The sequence below is a fragment of the Rhincodon typus genome, chromosome 49, assembly GCF_021869965.1.
Source record: "Rhincodon typus isolate 14 chromosome 49, sRhiTyp1.1, whole genome shotgun sequence".
Lineage (NCBI taxonomy): Eukaryota > Metazoa > Chordata > Chondrichthyes > Orectolobiformes > Rhincodontidae > Rhincodon > Rhincodon typus.
Window position 1 is genome coordinate 1,784,318 of NC_063380.1, and position 21,988 is coordinate 1,806,305.

Genomic DNA, 21,988 nt, shown 5'->3' on the forward strand with positions numbered 1-21,988 from the left:
AGATAGATAGATAGATAGATAGATAGATAGATAGATAGATAGATAGATAGAGGATGGCAGACAGACAGAGAGGGGGAGAGAAAGGGGAGGCCAGGGGTACAGCGGGCAGAGAGGGGGAGGAGCAGACAGACAGAAAGCACGAGAGGAGGGGCAGACAGACAAAGAGAGTGAGAGAGACAGAGAGAGAGAAGGGCAGATAAAGAGAGAAAGGGTGAGGGAAAGAGGCGCAAGAGGAAAGGTGGTGACAGATGGGGGTGAGGAAAGGAGAGAGATATGTTTGGAAAGGGAGCAACAAGGCAGCATGGGGGAAGAATGAGAAGGATGGAAGCAATAGCATGAGGAGAGAGGGAGAAAAGGAGGGAGGAAAGGAAAGGAAAGAGCCAAGACAGATGAGATTTTAGTTTGGCAAATGATGATGGAAGTGTGGGGCAGTGGGATTAGGTTGGGTGATAAAGTCACTTACTACCCTCATCGGCACTCAGTAGATTTCTCCCCAATGACGGACCTCAACTGTAATCTCCCGGGAAGTGGGGGAACAGTCAGTAACATACCCACCTGCCCCACATCTTCAGACTTAGACACAGTAGCAGAGAAATTGTAAAAGGTCTGCCCAGGCAGACCCATTGTTCTAGCCTGCTCCTGCCCCATAGAATTAATCTCTTCCTACCTTGGCTCAGTCTTTTCTCCCTTGGTCTGTCTCTGCCCATGTACATCTGTGATTCCTCTGACATTTTACACCAGATTCAGAATTTCCAGTTTTCAGGCTCCAGCTGCTTTCTCTTTACCATGGACGTGCAATTCCTTTATATATCCATCCCCCACCAGGATGGCCTCAAGGCTCTCTGCTTCTTCCTGGAGCAAAGGCCTTAACTGTCCCCACGCTCCTCGGCTTGGCTGAGCTCATCCTCACCCTCAACAACTTCTCTTTTAACTCCTCTCATTTTCTTCAGGTCAGAGGGGTGACCATAGGTACTTGCATGGGCCCCAGTTATGCCTGTTTCTTCATGGGGTATGTGAAACATTCCTTATTCCAGTCCTATTCTGGCCTCCACCCACAACTCTTTCTTTGATATATTGATGATATCATTGGTGCTGCTTTCCTCTCTCGTCTGGAATTGGAAAAGTTCAATTTCATTTTCAATTTCCACCACACCCTCTCTTTCACCTGATCTATCTCTGATTCCTCCCTTCCCTTCCTCGACATCTCTGTTTCCATTTTGGGGGATAGATTGGCTTGAATCCTTCTTCCAATTGGTCTTGAGCACCGTCCCACCTATTTAACTTCCTCAGATTGGCTGGACGCATGGCGTCGATTGACAAAGCCACATTTACCCACCTCAAAGTGTTGTAATGACCAATCCCCAAAGTTCCCATCCACTCTATCCTTGCTCCGATTGGAGGAGCCACAGGTCCCACCCTCTCATTATTGTCCAGTGGCCCCAGATCAAGGAGCGATGCATTTGCCTATTGGATGCTCCACCTGTCCCTCTCCACCCTTTCATCAAATTCTATGGAGGAGGACGGTAGGGGGCCATGCTCGCCTCACAAGGGAATGGAAATCCACCTTCTCCAATAGTTACATGACTTCATGTAACCAGTATGTGAACTCCATCTCAATTCCACTTTCAACCTTCAAGTTGTCTAAAGAAAACAGACCTCACACTTATGTTGCAACACAGCAATATCCAAACATCTAATGTTCCCAGCTTATGCAACAAAAGAATGGTATTTGCATCAGCATTTTCCAATTTTCTCTTATTCATTCTGCATTTCACCATTTGCCATATATAATTTTTCACCTCTTTTTGTTCATCTCTTTGTAAAGAACAAAGATTAACATATGAATCTCAACAAAACCTGGATAGTGAATGGCCCAAGGAAGAACTGGGGAAATTGGATAAATTTACTTTCTTTTTAAATGTCATGGATTGTTTGAAGACCTTATTTTCTCCCACATTCAGTCACGGAAGTGAAGAACTAACAAAGGAAGCAGTATAACATTTACATTTCAACCTTACCTCAGCAGAGAATGAGTTAACTTCATAATTCTTACTTTGAATCCCCACTAATTTGAGTGAATGAATTCACACTTTCATACCAATTACTCAAACAACGAGTAAAAGTACAGCACATCTTCCACGAGAAATATTTACTTCACTCAAAAAAACTGAATCACATGACAGAAACATTGCTGGTATGGCATGATATAATTATTAAATAACAATATCACTTGGCAGGCCACCAATATCAATAGCTTACATTTAATCAGCAGATGCTTAACACAATAAGACAGATTGTACAATTAATTGTCTGTCAGCACTATTCACAACTAGCTAGAACATTAATTAAATTACAGTTTAAATGAAAATCTGAGATTACTGCAGATTGTGAAGATTAATTGAGGAAAAAACGTTGAAGAATTTGATTAAACTGTTCAGTCATCTGATTGCCAAATATCGTTCATGAGAGTGAGAGTTTGTTCTGGTAATTGGCTAATCCATCAGGTGCCCATTATTTCCATTAAATGTTGTTTTCTCTGATGAGAAGTTAATCTTGTGCACACAGTATTCACAGGTCCAGCAGCAGGAATAACATAAGGACATGTAAACAGCCAGTGTACCCTGCTTTCTTCCTTGATCCTGCTGTGCCATTTGACCACTATCCCCATATCACTTAAATTGCTTTAAACATGTCAAAATCTATCTCTGTCTTGAACATACTCAATGACTCAGTTTCATTAATGACCAAGAAAAAAAAAAATTGTAAAAGTACACTTAACCTCTAACACATGGTGAAAACAAGCACATTAATTATTAACACAAATTTAAACTGTTTCCCATTTAAATCCAAACAGACAATGTAGGATTAGTATAAAAAGATGACTTTGCTTGTCAGTGCAGATTCAATGGGCTGAAAGGCCCCTTCTATACTGTGTCACACTCTGCCCACAGGGCACATGTCCATTCATATACTGAACGGGTAGATAGACAAGCATCTTTAGAGAAAACTTGTGGGTGGAGAATATAGGCACAAAAAAAGACAACATTTGCAGGTCAAAGTCTAAGCAGAAAGGGGCAGAATGAAACGATTGTTCTCAGCTTCTTTTGTTTTGAGTTTTAGTGATGGTATCACATTGTATCCGAGTACACTGGTTCTCAATTTGGTAGCAGGATCATTAGACCCCAGTCTTGACTGGAACTAGAAAATTTCTTCATTCGTGGATTGGCCATGCTAAATTGCCCCATTCTGTCCGGGAATTTACAGGCTATGTGGGCTAGCCATGGGAAATGTGAAGTTATGGTGATAAATGGGGAGTCTGGGTAGTACACTCTTCGGAGGGCCCAAAACGTCAGCCTTCCTGCTCCTCTGATGCTGCTTGGCCTGCTGTGTTCATCCAGCTCTACACGCTGTTATCTCATGGGCTGCATAGCCTCTTTTTGCACTGTCGGGACTCTATGATTCTATGACTCAGCCTCCTGTACCCCAGAGAACTGTGAATTTGAAACTTCATCTCCCACCGAGTGACAATAATCCTCCTCTTCTCAATCTGAAATGGCTTACTTCTTATGCTGATACAATCTTCCCCTCATTCTAGATGCCCAGGCCAAGAATATCATTCTTCTTGTATCTGTCCTATTGAGCATTGTAGGAATTTTTTACACCTTAAAGTCATCTCATTTGCAGACATTCCAGTCCCCTCAATCTCTCCTCAACAGAGAAACCCACCATCACACGAATCAGTCTGGTGAACCTTCATGACATTTCCTCTATGGCATATTTAGCTTTCCCTCTATAAGGATACCAAAACTGTAGACAACACTCCAGGTGGAGTCTCACCGAGGCTCTGTACAACAGCAGCCAGATTTCTTGTCTTCTGTTCTAAATGTTTTAATTCATCCAAAGTAGTATGGCCATTGCAGTCAGCTATTATTATGGTCCATCCGAATTGCCCTTGAGGACATGGTGGTGCGCTGTCTTCGTTAACCGCTACAGTCCATTTAGTGTAGCAACACCCAAAATACTACTTCTTTCTGATTATCTGCTTCAACAATTCTACAGCTATTATTTTCTAACTCTTTTCAGATGATTAATTTGTAATTTCTGAGTTGTGATTATTTCAAGCCTTTCTTTAATGGACATGTTATCATTGGGAAGTAGGACAAATGATCTCTTTTTATAAATACCATGGATTGTTTGAAAACCTTACCTCCTGTCACCCCAGGAGCGATCTAACACTGGCACATCTTTCCTATCTTTATTTTAGTTTGGTCATTGCTGATTACAACATATGCCTGTTTGCCTTTCCTTGATTTCTCATGTTTAACAAACACCGTGAAACTGTGCAATATTTTTACACCAGGGACAGCAGAATAAGTAACTGGTTGGTGTTCTGCCAGTGTATTTTTCCTTAAAGAGTTGTGTTAAAAAGTGCACACTGGCCTTGTGTCTATGCTGCTGTTTTTATTGAACTCCTGATGAATCACTCCCACATTCTCTGCCTGTGCAGTTGCATGGATCCACCAGCAGTGCGGCATCATATTACTTTAATCTCAAGGGACAGAAACAGGGAGAGGGGCTTTGATTCTGCTTCACTTCATCCCCATTACAAGGGGCAGCTGTTCCTTAAATACATTTATGGGATTTTGTGTGTCTGCCTGTATGTATGCCTGTAACTGTGAATGTTTCTGTGGCTCTTTGTGTCTAGGACTGTGTGACCAGCTGTGCCTGCAATAGACACATTGTGCTAAAGTGAAGTTTGAATGAATGAATTATATTCTGCCTTCATGCTTTCTTTCTGCATTAAAATAACTCCATCTTTGGGGTGTGGTTTAATTCAGTCTTGTCTCTAGTTTATCTGAATTCAGAATTGAATCCTTTAAGAAGGAACTCGCCTTGGAACCAGCCTGAAGGGGAATCCTCTACCTGGCCTGTATTCCCATAATTTTTGGTGGCAATGTCCCAGAGGGGCCAGGTCACCTAAAGGTAGAGACTATGCCTGGCCTGCCAGGTTCTACAGAACTCTGAGCCGCGGATGGAGGTCAGCTGGTGCAAGCAGCAAAGACCTCTCCCCTGTTCAGTCTCTTTTGCATTTGTTGCTGTCACAGTCCCTTCAATGCCAGGGAGGTAGAGGAAAGAAGGGGAATTGGCTGGAAACGATCACGCAATGAATAGTGAGGTTTATAATTTGAACCATTCAGACCGTCACACACAGTCGGGATCCCTGCAGTGTCTCCAGTTGTCCTCTTCCAATTGGACTAAACAGATTGTTCTTTAGCCTGAAACAGATTAAACAGGAACTAAGCCAATTCAACAAGCACTGTGAACAACATGGGAAACTGGAGTTAATATTTCAGCAACAAGCACAGAGAAATGTTAACTATAAATTTGACAGAATGCTTTTTAGATCTTCTTTATTTCGTAATCAAATAACACAAAGACTCACTGGATGAGCTCCAGATTCCTGCAGGCCTGGACTAGGCACTGGAGAGTGGGGACAGACCGGTCGGTTAAAGAGTTTGAATTCAGGGTCAGGAGTGTTAGTGACTGGTTCGTACTGAGAGCTGAGGAGAGATCCTCTATACAAGAATCTGTGATACCATTCATTTCAAGACTAGGGATCAGAGGGGAAAACAGTTATCAGATATTATTTTCACTGTTTATTAACCACCCAATTACTGACAGTCATGGTAACATCCAGTTATTATAAACAAAATTTCAGAGTGAAACTCACTTCAGTTTCTTTATTCCACAGTCCGGGTTGCTCAGAGCGACAGACAGCAGCTTCACTCCTGAATCCTGCAGGTTATTATTTCCCAGGCTCAGATCGATCAGTGATTCATTTGTAATGAGAGCAGATGAGAGTTCCTCTGTGCAAGAGTCTGTGAGACCGTTCTTGTCCAACCTGAGGATCAGAGAATGAAAAATAATGGGAATCTGGAGACATCCCACATTTTAATGACAATAATAACATGGTGTAAGATATTCAGGAGGCACAATTTCCACCCATTGAGAAGGAGATATATTTTCAGTGCTGAAAATCTGCCACATGAATTGAATATGCTGGGAATATCCAACAGATGACACAGAGACGTCGCTGAGCATTCTGAAAGAAGTCGGCAGAGTTACCACAACAGATCAGCAGGGTGAAGAAAAATAACCCTGCTGATTGGCAGCAGGAAGAGCACCCAATAGAGGATGCTGAGAGATTTCACTGAGCATTCTGGGAGAAGTCGACACAGTCATCATAACCATTCAGTAGAGTGAGAAAGAACTGTGCCATGGAATGGTAAGGCCCAAACATTACATTATTGTAGTGTTTCCATCCTTCTTTCCTCCTCTAACCAAAATAAGAGCACAGACATTGAGAGAGACTGATAGGAAGTGTGTTGTAGCCTATAGGTTATTTGGTCTGCTTATAAAGATTTCACTGTAATTTAAGGAACCAGTCAGTGCAGCTAGTTGGTATAAGTGCGGGCTTAACTGAATACAGGGCTTCATTGAGTGAGGCAGGCAAGATAAGATTCTTCTATCTTAGTGAAAAGAGACCGAGATGGCAGTTAGGGCAGTGGTGTGCTCCTCCTGCCAAATGTGGGAGACTCCAGGATGGTGTGTTTCCTCCCTGGTGCTAGGGTCAAGGACATCTCTGAGCAGTTGCACAAAATTCTTAAGGGGGAGGGTGAGCAGCCAAGAGGTCGTGGTGCACATTGGTACACATGAGATCCTGTGGAGTGAGTACAGGGAGTTAGGAAAGAGGCTGAAAAGCAGGACCTTGAGGGTAGTATTCTCTGGGTTACTATCTGTGCCTGTGCTAGTGAGGCAAGGAATAGAAATATGGATCAGATGAACACATGGCTAAGGAGCTGGTGCAGGGGGCAGGGTTTCAGGTTCTTGGGACCTCTTCTGGACAAGGGTGACCTGTACATGAGGGACGGATTGCAACTAAACTGGAAGGGAACCAATATCCTTGCAGGGAAGTTCGATAGTGCTACTTGGCAGGATTTAAACTAGAGTGGCAGGGGACTGGGAACAACAGCAGCAGGTCAGCAAGTAGAGGGATTGAGGGAAAGGTAGGTGTTAGGACCAGTAAGTCAGAAAGAAAGGACAGCCAGAGACTTGTAAATGTACACAATGGTGCGATGGGCTAAAGTGTGTTTATTTCAGAGCAAGGAGTATTAAAGGTAAGACAGATGAGCTTAGAGCCTGGATCAGTACATGGGACTATGATGTTGTGACCATTACAGAGATTTGGTCGAGACAGGGACAGGACTGGCTGCTTAACGTTCCATGGTTCTTTGTTTTAGATGAGATAGGGAGGAAGGTAAGAGAGGTGAAGAGTTGCATTACTAATCAGGGAGAATGTTCCATCTGCACTCAGAGGTCATGCTGGAGGGCTCATCCGCTGAGGCAATGTGGGTAGAGCTCAAAAAAAAAAGCTGGGTGCAATCATTCTGATTGGATTATACTATAGACCTCCCAATAGCACCAAGAGATTGAGGAACAAATATGTAGGCAGATTATGGAAAGGTACAATAAAAACAGAGTTGTCAGAGTGGGTGACTAACTTCCCCGGTATTGACTGAGACTCCCTTACAGCAAGAGGCTTAGACAGGGCGGAATTTGTTAAGTGCATTCAAGAGGGTTTCTTGAAACAGTATGTGCATAGTCCAACTAGAGGACGGGCCATACTGGACCTTGTATTGGCTAATGAGCCTGGCCAGGTGATTGACCATTCAGTGGGAGAATACTTTGGTAACAGTGATCACAACTCCTTAACTTTTAAGATAGCTATGAACAAGGATGAGTCAGGACCTTGTGGGAACGTAATTAAAATGGGAGAGGGCAAGTTACATCAGTATTAGGCAGGAGCTAGGGAGCGTTTATCAGGCAAGGCCATATTTGACATGTGGGAAGTGTTTAAAGACCTGCTGGGGAGAGTTCAAGACTGGGATGTTCCACGAAGGAGGAAGGACAAGGATGGCAAGGTAAGAGACCATTGGATACTGTGGGAGGTTGTGAATTTAGTCAAAAGGAAAAAAGAAGCACATGTAAGGTTTAGGAAGCTAAAATCGGACAGACGCCGTGAGGAACAGAAGGAAAGAAGGAAGTACTCAAGCAGGGAATTAGGAGAGCAAGAAGGGACCATGAAATGACCTTGGCAAGTAGGGTTAAAGAGAATCCCAAGGCATTCTACAGATACGTTAAAAATAAGAGGATAACTGGGGAGAAGGTAGGACCACTGAAAGTTAAGGAGGGAGGTTGCAGACTTGCTCGCCAAGCTGGTGTGTTTGGTTGCAGACGTTTCATCACTCTGCTAGGTAACATCGTCAGTGCGCCTCTGGTTTGGCTCGTACTATTATGGGTGTGTTGTCCCACTCAAACTTTTGTCCTTCTTTATCAGTGTGCATTGAGACCAGTCAGAGACAAGCAAGGGAATTTCTGGAGGCCTGGCATTCCAACTGGAAGTCCATCAACAAACACATTGAACTGGACCCGATACACAAATCACTAAAAAACAGATCTGGAAGAAATGCCAACCACCCCTGCGAACCGAGGAATAAAAATTATAAGCAGGTCAGAACACCAACGCTTCACCGGTAATGCACTGACGATGTTACCTAGCAGAGTGATGAACCAAACACACCAACTTGGCGAGCAAGTCTACAACCTCATCCACAACTCCAGCTACAAATCTTCTCAAAAACTGTAAGGGAGGGAACTTGTGCTTGGAGGTAAAGAACCGGGGTAAGATCCTAAATGTGTACTTTGCATTGGTATTCACTCAGGAAAAGGATTTGGAGGATAGTGAGATATGTGTGGAGCATGCTAATATGCTAGGGCATTTTGAGATCAAGAAACAATTGGTGTTGGATCTCTTGAAGAGTATTAAGATGGATAAGTCCACAGGGCCCGATGGTATCAACCTCAGGTTTTGAGAGAAGCAAGAGAGGAGATTGCTGGAGTCTTGACCAAGATCTTTGTATCCTTGCTAGCCACTGGAGAGGTCCTGCAAGACTGGTGAGAAGCTAATGCTTTTCCTCGGTTCAAGAAGTGAAATAGGGATAATCCAGGAAACTAGTCTAACGTCAGTGGTTAGATGGTTATTGGACAGAATTCTTAGGGATAGGATTTACACACATTTGGAAAAGCAAGGCCTAATTAGGGACAGTCAGCATGACTTTGTGCAGGGCAGGTCACGTTTTACTAACTTGATTGAATTTTTCAAGAAGGTGACGAAGGTGATCAATGAGGTTAGAGCAGTGGAAGTTGTTTACGTGGATTTTAGTAAGGCTTTCGACAAGTTCCCTCGTGGTAGGTTCATCCAGAAGGTTAAGATGCATGGGGATCCTCGGTGACTTGGCCGCATAGATTCAGAATTGGCTTGCCCATAGAAGACAGAGGGTATTGGTGGAAGGGTGTTTCTCAGGCTGGAGGTCCGTGACTAATGGTATTCTGCAGGAATCCGTACTGGGTCCTCTGCTGTTTGTCATATATGTAAATGACTTAGATGAAAATGTAGATGGGTAGGTTAGTAAGTTTACATACGATACAAAGATCGGTAGAGTTATGGAAAGTGTAGGATTTTGTCAAAGGATAGCGCAGGATATAGCTCAGTTGTACTTATGGGCGGAGAAATGGCAGATAGAGTTTAATCTGGGTAAGTGTGAGGTGCTACACTTTGGGAGATCAAATGTTAAGGAAAAGTGTACAGTTAATGGCAGGACCCTGAACAACATTGATGTACAGAAGGATATTGGGGGTTCAAGTCCATAGCTCCCTTAAAGTGGCCACGCAAGTAGACAAGATGATAAAGAAGGCGGATGGCAAGCTTGCCTTTATTAGTTGGGCACTGAGTACAAGAGTCAGGATGTTATGTTGCACCTTTATAAGGCTTTGGTTAGGCCACATTTAGAGTATTGCATTCAATTCTGGTCACCACAATACTGGAAGGATCATAGAATCCCTGCAGTGTGGAAACAGGCCCTTCGGCCCAACAAGTCCACACCGACCCTCACAGACATCCCTGAACACGAAGGGCAATTTAGCATGGCCAATCCACCTAGCCTGCACAATTTTGGACTGTGGGAGGAAACCGGAGCACCCAGAGGAAACCCAAGCAGACACGGAGAGAATGTGCAAACTCCACATAGACAGTTGCCCGAGGGTGGAATCAAACCCGGGTCCCTGCCGCTGTGAGGCAGCAGTGCTAACCACGGAGCCACTGTGCCGCTTTGGGTGATGTGGAGGCTTTGATGAGGGTGCAGAACAGGTTTACGAGGGTGCAGAACAGGTTTACCGGGATGCTGCCCAGATTACAGGGTATGAGCTATAAGGAGACGCTAGAAAAACTCAGGTTGTTTTCTCTTGAGCAGTGCAGGCTGAAGGGAGACTTGATAGAAGTCTATAAAGTTATGAGATGCATAGATAGGGTTGACGGTCAGAATCTTTTTCCCAGAGTTGAAATGTCTAATACTAGGGACATGCATTTAAAAGTTAGAGGGGGAACATTCAAAGGAGATATGAGGGGCAAGTTTTTTTTTTTTTTTTTTACACAGAGTGATAGGAGTCTGGAACACACATCCACGATGGTGGAGGAGGCAGATACAATAGCAGCATTTAAGGTGCTTATAGATAAGCACACGAATATGCAAGGAATGGAGAGACATGGACCAATGGCAGGTAGAAGGGATTAGTTTCGTTTGGTGTCATGTTTGGCTCAACACTGTGGGACGAAGGGCTCGTCCCTGTGCTGTACAGTTGTACATTCTAAATACTCAGCAGGTCTGACAGCATCTGAAAAAAGGAAATAAAAAGAGTTCACATTTCTTTCTGATGAATTTTAATTAGCACTTGGAGAAAGCAGCCAATTAATATATTGTAAGCAACAAGCTGGGAGAGACAAAAAATTAAAAACCAGAATGGAGTTCTGATGAAATCCATTTTCTGTGTCAAATTCTGCTGTGTGGATTTACAGCTGTGGAGATTGTAACGCTGAGGACACAGTATGTTCCAACAAATTGTGCAAGTGTTTAATTGTCTTCCGTCTTCCCATTCTGATCCTTGTTTTTTTTGTTTGAGAATAACTTGAGATTTTTATTTAAAAGGATTCACTGCCCAATCGTGTGATTTATTGTGGTTCAGACCAGTCCGTAAGTGGTTTGTACTGAGAGGGGCGTTCAGACTAAATAAGGCTGTTATTTTCCGGCCTGAAGACCACAGAGAGAAATTACAAGAATCGGAGTAAATCCTTGGCATTTGTTTATAACACTGAGCTGATCGTAATGATAATGTGCAGTCTTGATTTGATAACACTGCTCCAGATACTAATAATAATGTATAATTTCAGGCACCCAGTTATTACAAATACCATGTAAAAGAGCCTGGTACTCACCGCAGTGACTGTATTTTACAGTCTGGATTCTTCAGAGCCACAGATAATAGTTTCACTCCCACATCTCCCAGCCCATTATGACCCAGGTCCAGAAGTGTCAAGGACTGGTTTGCAACGAGAGCAGCAGCGAGATCTTCAGCACAAGAAGCGGTGAGATCATTAATGCCCAGTCTGGAGATCAGAAAGAAAGGTGAGAGAGAACAATGGAAATGTGGATAAAATGTAGCAGGACTGAACTTAGACATGGACCCGGGTTGCAGAATACGAAGCGGTGCTTCAGTCAGCTGTGACATGGATCAACTTCAATAGGTGTGAATATTGGGTGTTCCTATAACCAGCAGCAGACATGGTCTTGTCTGTTTTGTATCCCTGCCCACATCCAATTTCTCTCCCTATATTTTAATATTTATGCCATTACTGAAATGCAAAACAATGAATACTGTTTTTTTAACAACGTGGAACTAATAATAACTGGATAAATTATCAGGTATCCAGATATTATAAACAAAGGCTGGTACTTACTTCAGTTCCTGTATTTTACAGTCTGGATTCCTCAAGGCTGCACACAGTAGTTTCACTCCTGAATCTTGGAGATTATTGAGAGTCAATCTAAAAGTAGAACAAGAAACACTTTAGAACAGCCAGAATTTTCTGAAAAAAAAACAACAGGAGCCTGGTTTATTTCTGGGTGAGAAGTCCATCTGTGATGGGATATGGATTAAAGTCAGGATTTTTTTCCCTGGTGATGTTATTAATTGGCTTTGAGACATTGGGTTCATTGCCAGCGGTGGTGAAGATGCAGACGGATCAGATGAAACGTGGGCTTATTGACAGTCTTGTGGCAGCTATCCACTGTCTCTCTGCAGGACCAATTCACCTACTTCACACAAAATGTCACTTCCGTCCTATCACAAAATTGAAACGTCCCTGTTCTCCTGGTTTAATTCGAGGAACGGTGTCTCCCACCTTATGCTCCATTAAACAGGCTCTGTATTTACAGCAGGCACAACTACGGTCATATTTCAAAGGCATTACCCGGGATTCCCTACTCTTGGTGGATCTACATTTAATGTAGATCATTGGGAGCAATATTAAAGAATTACTGCAATAATGGTTGGTTCCATATTTTTCTAAATTGAAGAAATGTCACTGCTCCAACCAAAAGGATAGATCAGGGTACTTTCTACGGAGTATGAAGTGAAATACAGCGGATGTCCAAACAGACTTGGGGATTCAGGTGCATGGATATCTAAAATGTCACAAACAGATGCAGAAAATAGTCAAGCAAACTAATGGAATGCTGGCCTTTGTAACTAAAGGATGGAGTACAAGGACACAAAGGTTATACTGCATCTATTTAAAATCTTGGTTAGACCCCACTTGGAGTACAGAGAGCAGATCTGGGCACCACACGTTAAGAAAGTATATAGTGGCCTTGGAGTGAGTACAATTTAGGTTTAGAAGAATGATACATGGACTTTAGTTGTTATAAGAAGAGACTGTACAAATTATGCCTGTTTTCTCTCGAACTTAGGCGAAAGGGTGACCTGATCGAAGTCTTCATGGTATTAACAGGAAAAGGCAGGGTAGATAAAAATAAATTATTCCCACTGGTTCGGGATTCTAGAACTAGGGAACATAGTCTAGGAATTAGAACCAGACTGTCCAGGACAGATCTTAGGAAGCACTTCTATTCATGAAAGGTGATTGACATTTGGAACTCTCTTCATAAAGGCAGTGGACACTGGATCTGTTGTTAAGTTTAAATGAGATAGAGAATTTCTTTGCTTAACAAAAATTTAAGGGATATGGGCCAAAGGCAGGTACATGGAGTTAGGCCACAGATTAGCCACAATCTCTTTCAATGGCTGAACAGGCACAATGGGCTGAATGGCCTTTTCCCATGTTCTAAACCATTGGATTATATGTAATAACATATAGGACTTATTTTCTCTGTGTGTTGCGTACAGTTCACGGTTGATTTGGTAATGTATTCACATTTAAAGAAGGATACTTTTTACCTGCAATAGTATTTGATATAGAACATAGAACAGTACAGCGCAGTACAGGCCCTGTACCGAACTTTTACCCGAAACCTAAGGTCTATCTAACCTCTACCCCTAACCTTATACTATCATCCATATGCCTGTCTAATAGCCGCTTAAATGTCCCTAATGAAGCCGACTCCACTACCCTCTCCAGCAATGCATTCCACGCCCCTACCACTCTGAGTAAAGAACCTACCTCTGACGTCTCCCCAATATCTACCTCCACTCACTTTAAAACTATGCCCCCTCGCAATAGCTACCTCCACCCTAGGAAAAAGTCTCTGGCTGTCCACTCTATCTATACCTCTGATCATTTTGTACACCTCTATCAAGTCACCTCACATCCTTCATCATTCTAAAGAGAAGCTCTCTCAACCTTTCCTCGTAAGACCTTCCCTCCATTCCAGGCAACATCCTGGCGAATCTCGTCTGCACCTTTTACAAAGCTTCCACATCTTTCTTGTAATGAGGCGACCTGAACTGGACACAATACTCCAGATATGGCCGAACCAGGTTTTTGTATAGCTGGAGCATGCCTTCATGGCTCTTCAACTCAATCCCACTATTAATGAAAGCTAACACACCACACGCCTTCTTAACAACTCCATCCACCTGGGTGGCAGCTTTCAGGGAACTGTGGACATGAACCCCAAGATCCCTCTGCTCCTCCACACTGCTAAGAATATTTCCGTTAAACCTGTATTCTGCTTTCAAGTTTGTCCTTCCAAAATGAATCACCTCACACTTCTCAGGGTTAAACTCCATCTGTCACTTCTCAACCCAGCACTGCATCCTATCAATGTCCCTTTGTAACCTAGAACAGCCCTCTGCACTATCCACAACTCGATCCACCTTCGTATTGTCCGTGAACTTACTAATCCACCCTTCCACTCCTACATCCAAATCATTTACAAAAATCACAAATAGAAGACGACCCAGAACAGATCCTTGTGGTACACCACTCGTAACTGAGCACCATGTTGAATATTTTCTGTCCACTACCACCCTTTGTCTTCTAAGGGTCAGCCAATTCTGAATCCAATCTGCCACATTTCCCCCTATCCCATGCCTCCTTACTGTCTGCATGAGCCTACCATGGGGAACGTTATCAAACGTCTTACTTAAATCCATGTATACCACATCCTCTGCTCTACCTTCATCAACGTATTTGGTCACCTCTTCAAAGAATTCAATAAGGTTTGTGAGGCATGATCTACCCCTCACAAATCCATGTTGACTATCACGAATCAAACTGTGCCTTTCCAAGTGATCATAAATCCTATCTCTCAGAGCCTTTCCAATAATTTGCCCACCACTGCTGTAAGACTAACTGGCCTGTAATTTCCAGGGTTATCCCTATTCCCTTTTTTGAACAAGGGAATGACGTTTGCCTCTCTCCAATCTTCCAGCACTATACCCGTGGACAGTGAGGACGAAAAGATCATCGGCAAAGACCCTGCGATCTCTTCCCTCCCTTCCCATAGAATCCTTGGATAAATCCCATCAGGCCCGGGGCACTTATCTATTTTCAAGTTCCTCAAAATTCCTAGTACATCTTCCTTACTAACACTGACCTCCTCTAGCCTACCAGCTTGTTTCACAACGTCCTCCTCTACAACTATGTCCCTCTGAGTTGTGAATACTGAAGAAAAGTATTCATTAAGGACCTCTGCTCTCTCTTTAGGCTCTGTGCACAAATCCCTTTACAACCCTTGATTGGCCCTACCCTTTCTCTGGTCATTCTCTTATTCCTCACGTATGTGTAAAAAGCCTTGGAGTTTTCCTTGATCCTATCTGCCAAGGTTTTCTTATAGCTCTCCTAAGCCCTTTCTTCAGCTCCTTCCTGGCTAACTTGTATCCCTCTAGAGCCTTTTCCGTTCCTTGTTTCCTAAACCTTATATAAGCATCCTTCTTCCTGTTAATCAGTCGTTCGACCTCTCGAGAACCGAGGCTCCCTCACTCGACCGCATCTTCCCTGCCTGCTCGGGACAAATATATCGAGCACACACAGTATGCATTCCTTAAACAATCTCCACATTTCAATAGTGCTCTTCCCTGACAGCATCTGTTCCCATTTTATGTTACCCAGTTCTTGCCTAGATGTTTGGAATGTTAATCGTATGTTTTCATTGCAAAGAAATATCACTGTTTCTTTTCTTCATAATTCTATGTTCAAACTCTGAGTTTCTACAAAGTAAATCAATTTGTTTGAAAAAAAAAGACAGCTTCTTATTTTACATTGCCTCTCCTTTTGTAAAGTTTCCCTGACACTGTCCCCCTTCATTTGAACTGGAAGGAACTTTCTAACAGAGGAAACAACTTCTCAGCAATGACAGGGCCAGCTGCAGCACTGAAGAAGTTACCTCAAATCCTGACATTTATGCAGAACAGATACCAGCCGCTGGAGTCCTTCACACTGAATGAAGCAAGCAAATAGATCGAGCTGTTTTAATGTATCACAGAATCCAATCACATGAGACAGGATCGCACAGTCAATCTGGGTTAGTTTCAGATCACTAAATGCAAATGTTTGCACAGATCCCACTGTGGCCTGAGCCACTGCTTTACTCTGAGACTCAAACAGATAGTGCAGACAGCTCACAATGCTCCCTTCGCCAGGTTCATACCACGCATCCCATATCTCTCTCTTAGTTACTTCCGTCAACCAGTCAATCACTCGGCAGGTTGTTTGATGAGGAAATGGACCCAAAAATTCCTCCAGGGGCTGAGCTGCCTGTGGGGAGGTGAGGCCAGTGATAAAATGGAGAAATAGCTCAAAGCGTCCATCTCTTTTTCTCTGAACTTCATTAAGGAGTTTCTGGATGTCCATGGGATCTGGAATCAGGAACTGTGCGAGGGCAGCCATAAACTCTTGGATGGTGAGATGTGGGAATGTGTAAACCACACTCTGGACTGAGTCATCTCTCTCCAAAACTTCCATCATGAACCCGGACAGGAACTGGGAAGGTTGCAGATTATACTGGATCAAATCTCCATTTCTGAAAACAATCTTCTTCTCAGAGACTCCTGTGAAGGCCAGCTCACCAAGCTTCAGTAATACATCATGGGGGTTTTCAATCTCTCGGCTATGGTGTTTCAGAATGTTGTAAATGTAGTAGGAATATAGTTGGGTGATTGTCTTGGGAACTTGCTGCTGTTTCCAGTCTCCGTATGTGAAGAAGGGACCCAGTGACAGACAAAGGATCCAGCAAAACGAAGGGTTGTAGCTCATTGTGTACAGGATGTCGTTCTCATTCACGTGTTTGTAAACAGCTGCTGCCACCGTCTGATCTTCAAAAAACTTGTTGAAATATTCCTTCCGTTCATCAGCAAGAAATCCCAGGATTTCTGCACTGACACTGATCTCAGCCTTTTCCAATAAATGTAACGTTGCGGGGCGGCTGGTCACTAGCACTGAGCACCCTGGGAGCAGCTTGTGCTGGATTAAACTGCACACAATGTCAGACACTTCACACCAGCATTCGGGATCCGTGCACATGGACCGAGGATCTCTATTTCTCCGATTGTCAGAAAAATCAATACTGTCCTTGAATTCATCCAAACCATCAAATATAAACAGCAGTCCCTCTGGGTTCTTCCACAGCTTTCCTAGAACATTCCCAAAGTAAGGATACTGATCCAGTATCAGATTCCGCAGGTTTATCCTACACTGAATAGTGTTCAAATACCGGAATTTAAAACTGAAAACAAATTGAAACTGAGGGTATATTTTCCCAATGGCCCAGTCAAAAACAATCTTCTGTACCATTGTTGTTTTTCCAATCCCTGGGACTCCGCCCACTGCCACTGAACTCCCAGATTTGGAATGTCGAAAGAATCTCTTAATTTTCCACAATGAACCATGTCTCTTGCAAAAGCCACTCCGGAACAACTGATCAATCTGGATTTTTTGCAGCTCTTTCTGGAAGTGTTTCTCTCTCCACTTCTCATGGTCTCGACCTCTTGCCAGCAGTTCATGTTCATATTCAAGTTTCTGATCCTGAGCAGTGGAAATAACCGTTAGCTCAGTGTATCGATCAGCCAGTGGGAAAATCTTCTCCTTTACTAGGACAGTGTTCACTCTCAGTGCTTCAGTTTGGACACGGAGGATCTTCTTGTGTTTCTGCTGAACATCTTCAATCAGAAAAGACAAAGTGGGTCTCAATGTTAGCTTTATCGATATAATAACAATTTCTCAAGACCTTTTTTGTACTCAGAAAAATGTTGCAGAAATGAATTCATACTTCAAACAAAGCCATGCATTGATTTTAAAACTTAGTTCTTGTAAACCTCATGTGGAAGTTAACACTGGTGAAGAAAACTTTAAATCTTGACAATTCAAATAGTCACTCAACATGGTCATTTATATGATAGTTCCTCTCCAATTGTTAATGCTATGTGGCCTGTGATGTCCTGCAACCAACTCATCGAAAATCCTCAAATTATCCAGCAATAAAAATTTTACTAGATCAAGTTTTTAAACAGAGTGAACTAAACATCTGCAGATTTGGGAAACATGTGAATGAGTATCATTGGAAGGGCAATTATGCCATATATAATCCAAGGAGTTCCAACATTAGTCTATCAAATCTTTGGCAGGTCATCTGGTGTATGGCCTGCGCTGAGAGAATGCCCGATTACGTTTAGACATTTTATCTATGGCTGAACTGGGTTAAGGAGACAACTGTGCTGGACATACTTTTTTCATCAGTATCCTATTTGATCCTGAACTGAACCTCCAACCTTGTATCCTCTCCAAAACTGTTTGGGAACTTGCTTTCCTGGCATGTTTGGGGGAGTCCTTTTTGTCATCTTCTGTGAAGGCAGAACAAGAGTGACTGTTTAATTGCTCTGCCATTTCCCTGTTCTCCATTACAAATTCTCCCATTTCAGATTGTAACATGCCTACACTTATCTTCACTAATCATTTTCCTTTTTTAATTGTATAAAAGCTCTTAAAGTCTGCTTTTATGTTCCTTGCAAATTTACTCTCATACTCTATTATTTCTCTTAATCAACGTATTGGTCCTTCTTTGCTGATTTTTAAACTGCTCCCATTCCTCAGGCTTGCTACTAGTTCTAGAAACTTTATGAGACACCTCTTTGGATTTAATATTATCATTAATTTCTTTTGTTAGCCATGGTTAGCATAGTTATCCTATTGAGTTATTTCACCCACAGGAATGTTTAACGGTTGAAATGTAATGATGCATTTATTTGTTTAATATTAACCATTACCTATCTACTGTCATGTCTGCACCCAAGCTGTTTCCTCAACACGCTGGTCTAAAAATCCATCTTGAGCACATTCCAGGAATTTATCTGCAAGTAACATTGCCACTGAGTTACTAATAGTGGCATGTATCAGGACCCTGCCAAGTGTGTGCGGGGTTTCCCGGAGGATCAGTGACAAAGTCTTAAATAAATGGTTCACAGTCAAACAGTTTGATTCTCATCAGTGAAATAAATAGTTTGCAATCTCCAGTTCATCTCTTACCCTTAAGGTGAATGGCTACTTTGGATGAATATCGCCCAACATTGACACAATTAAATGGATCTGAACCTGTTTAAAGCAATGGTATTTTGTGAAATCACTGCTGTGTACGACTGAAAAATTTGCAGTAAGTGAACTGGAAATTGATTTTACCATACCAAGATGTTCCATTTCTTTAAGTATTTCATCCAACTTTGGGACCCCATGGCGCAACTTAACAAGGGATTGCCACATCACTCTCTGAGCCTGAGAGCCTTTCTCCATCACCAGATTTAGGAGAAGTTTGGAACTGTCGGCCCGGTTTCCTTTCTCCACGAGCTCAATGACTTTCTGTCAAGAACACACATGAACATATGGATGAGTGCAGTGAAAGTTAAACAATGATCTGTACCAGTGACGTAATAAATTTGGATTTCTGAAAGACATTCAATAAGGTATACACACCCAAGGCTAATTAATGAGATTAGTTTCTCAAGTGAACCTTCCTCAGCTTAAACTCGCGAGGGTTGGAAGGCCAGACAGGTTGGAGGTGGAAGGCCCGGCCACCTCTGTAGTGTCCTGAGAGGAGACCTCTGAGGGGTGTGTGTCTGTACGTGCATGTCTGTGTGTGTATCTCCTCCCACTGCATGGGTCTGCTGTAGACATAGTGATTGCTATGGTTATTAAAAACAAACCAATTTTCCCTGCACTGTGCAACTGCCAAAGTGCGAGACCGTTGGTAGGCAGCAAGTTCTTTGTTATTATTCAGTCAATTCCGTGATGTCCGAATAAACTAATCCATTTGGAATTCCTTCTACTTACATCATATTCCTGTCCAGTGAAATTGGCTTCATCTGCTAATGTGAGACTGAGCCCCTCCAACATTTCTTCAATCGCCTCTGCTAATCTGATACTGTAGAATTTTGTCAACTGGAATAACCAATAATCGTCACACGTTGTCAAGAGTTTAGTGGTTGTCAGGTTTGGATCTGTGAACAAAAACAGACACCAAACAGGTTGGTGATTTTCCATTGCCTGTTACACCAACAACTGAATCCCCCATGCACCAAGCCGTTAAACACCATCTGAAAAGGCATACACAATGCACATGCTAGATTTCATTGATCAACTGTTAAAAACACATGCAGAGGTGGTTAAACATGAGCTATCCTCAGTTCACTGAGCTTTTTCTTAAATTTATGAAAGAACATGAATTCAAATGTGAAAAAATACAATTTCTAGTTTATTCTCAATGCAGTCTCCCCTCTCCACTGATTTTGTAATGTTATGTGGCCTTCAAATTCCATCAAGAAATGAACTGTTTTTAAACTGTGTTTAGGTTTGATTTCGATATAATTTCCTAGAACATCTTTGTATTCCTGAACTCATTTTTCTTGGGCTGCTGCAAGCCTTTTATTAATAATGACATCAATAATTTTTTATACTTTTGAAATGTTAACACAATTATTTCAATTCAGGTCCCAAGCAAAATGTTAGTTAGGCTGTGGCTGGAGTACGGTGCGCTGTTCTGGTCACACTTTAGAAAGGATGTGATTGTACTAGAGAGGGCGCAGAGGAGATTCACCAGGATGTTGCCTGGGCTGGAGCATTTCAGCTGTGAAGACAGACTATCTCATCTAAAGCATAGTCAGCCGAGCCGGAGAGATGGCATGATTCAGATGAACAAATTATGAGGAGTGTAGGTAATGTAAATAGGATGAAACACTTTCCCTTAGCAAAAGGGTCAATGATGAAGATGTGGGAGTTGGGAAAAGGTAGATTTGAGATAAGGGGCAGGAGTTCAGAGGACGTTTGATTTTTTTTTCATCCAGAAGGTTGGGGCTGGTGACATCTGGAACGTACTGCCTGAAAGGGTTGCAGAGAAGGCGAACATCACAACATTTATAAAGTATTTACATGGATATCTGAAATGCCACAGCATACAAGGCTGTGGGCCAAATGCTGGAAATGGGATTAACTAGATAGGTGGTTGATGACCAGCACAGACAAGTTGGGCCAAAGGACATCAGTGTGCTGTAATTATTTTTAAATTTAATCTATTTTTCCCAATCAACCTGTTCAACAATGTTATTACACACAGCTGAAGCAGATGGGACTGGAACACAGGCCTCCTGGTCCATGAGTAGGGACTCTACCACTCCTCCACAAGAGGGCCTTACTGTGCTGTATACTCCATTACTCAAACCAGAGCCTTGTTTCACAGCTAATTATTCACAGCACACAGAAGGCCAAATGGAGAAGCACAGGAACACCATCATCGCTAATTTCCCCTCCAAGTGACAGGGTCTCACCACACAGATGGCACAGTAGCTGTGATTAGAGCCAGGGACCCAGGTTTGATTCCAGCCTCACGTGACTGTCTGTGTGAAGTCTGCACATTCTCCCCATGTCTACGTGTGTTTCCACTGGGCGCTCTGGGTTCCAAAGATGTGCAGGTAAGGTGGACTAGCCATGGCAAATGTGGGGCGATGGGGATGGGGTGGGTCTGGATGGGATGCTCTTTGGATGGTCAGTGCAGACCGGATGTAGGGATTCTATGAATCTATTTTGTGGATGTGAGTCACTGCTCCAGTGAGACTTCATGCCCATCTGTATCTATTCCAGTGTTGCTATTCTGCTTTTCATCTTAAATCTGGATATTTCCCACTCTCCAGTCACATCAGCGACACCTTTCACATTGCTCCATTCACCAATTCTGTAAAACCATTGCTATTTGTGGGTGCAGCTGTCCCTAGCCTTGCCCCTGGACTCAGCTTTACTAGACCAAGGTCTTACCTTGGAGCAGCTCATTTAGGAGTTTGATGAGAAGAGTCGTGAACGAAAGCTCACTCATCATCAGCGAGAATGGTGATTGAAAGCCTCTGCCTGCCCATAGTTCAAATTAAAAAGTGCAAAGAACATCTTAATCATGTAGGGCATCTCAAATGTCGTTATTCAGTCCAGTTGCTAATCCATATTTCTGTTAAGTCTGGGATTGATGACATTTTGGTCTCTTGGGCCATCAAGTCGTGTGTGTGTGTGTGTGTGTGTGTGTGTGTGTGTGTGTGTGTGTGTGTG

The 21,988-nt window shown here is 42.8% G+C and overlaps 1 protein-coding gene across 4 annotated transcripts in view; it reads right to left on the reverse strand.

Annotated features, from left to right (window-relative positions):
- Positions 1 to 2,134: 2,134 nt before the first annotated feature.
- LOC109919992 (NACHT, LRR and PYD domains-containing protein 3-like) overlaps positions 2,135 to 21,988 on the reverse strand; it is a 22,670-nt gene continuing 2,816 nt past the window's right edge. For 2 of the 4 annotated variants that reach the window (XM_048620944.1, XM_048620943.1), the window contains 9 exons: positions 19,733 to 19,899; positions 19,090 to 19,261; positions 18,935 to 19,000; positions 15,801 to 17,571; positions 11,912 to 11,998; positions 11,390 to 11,560; positions 5,732 to 5,902; positions 5,444 to 5,611; positions 2,135 to 5,276 (listed from right to left, as the gene is read on the reverse strand). In XM_048620944.1, coding sequence (XP_048476901.1) covers positions 5,195 to 5,276; positions 5,444 to 5,611; positions 5,732 to 5,902; positions 11,390 to 11,560; positions 11,912 to 11,998; positions 15,801 to 17,571; positions 18,935 to 19,000; positions 19,090 to 19,261; positions 19,733 to 19,899 — 2,855 coding nt within the window. In that variant the 3' untranslated portion in view covers positions 2,135 to 5,194. The remainder of the gene's footprint in view (positions 5,277 to 5,443; positions 5,612 to 5,731; positions 5,903 to 11,389; positions 11,561 to 11,911; positions 11,999 to 15,800; positions 17,572 to 18,934; positions 19,001 to 19,089; positions 19,262 to 19,732; positions 19,900 to 21,988) is intronic. The other 2 variants (XM_048620945.1, XM_048620946.1) reach the window with 2 other exon arrangements.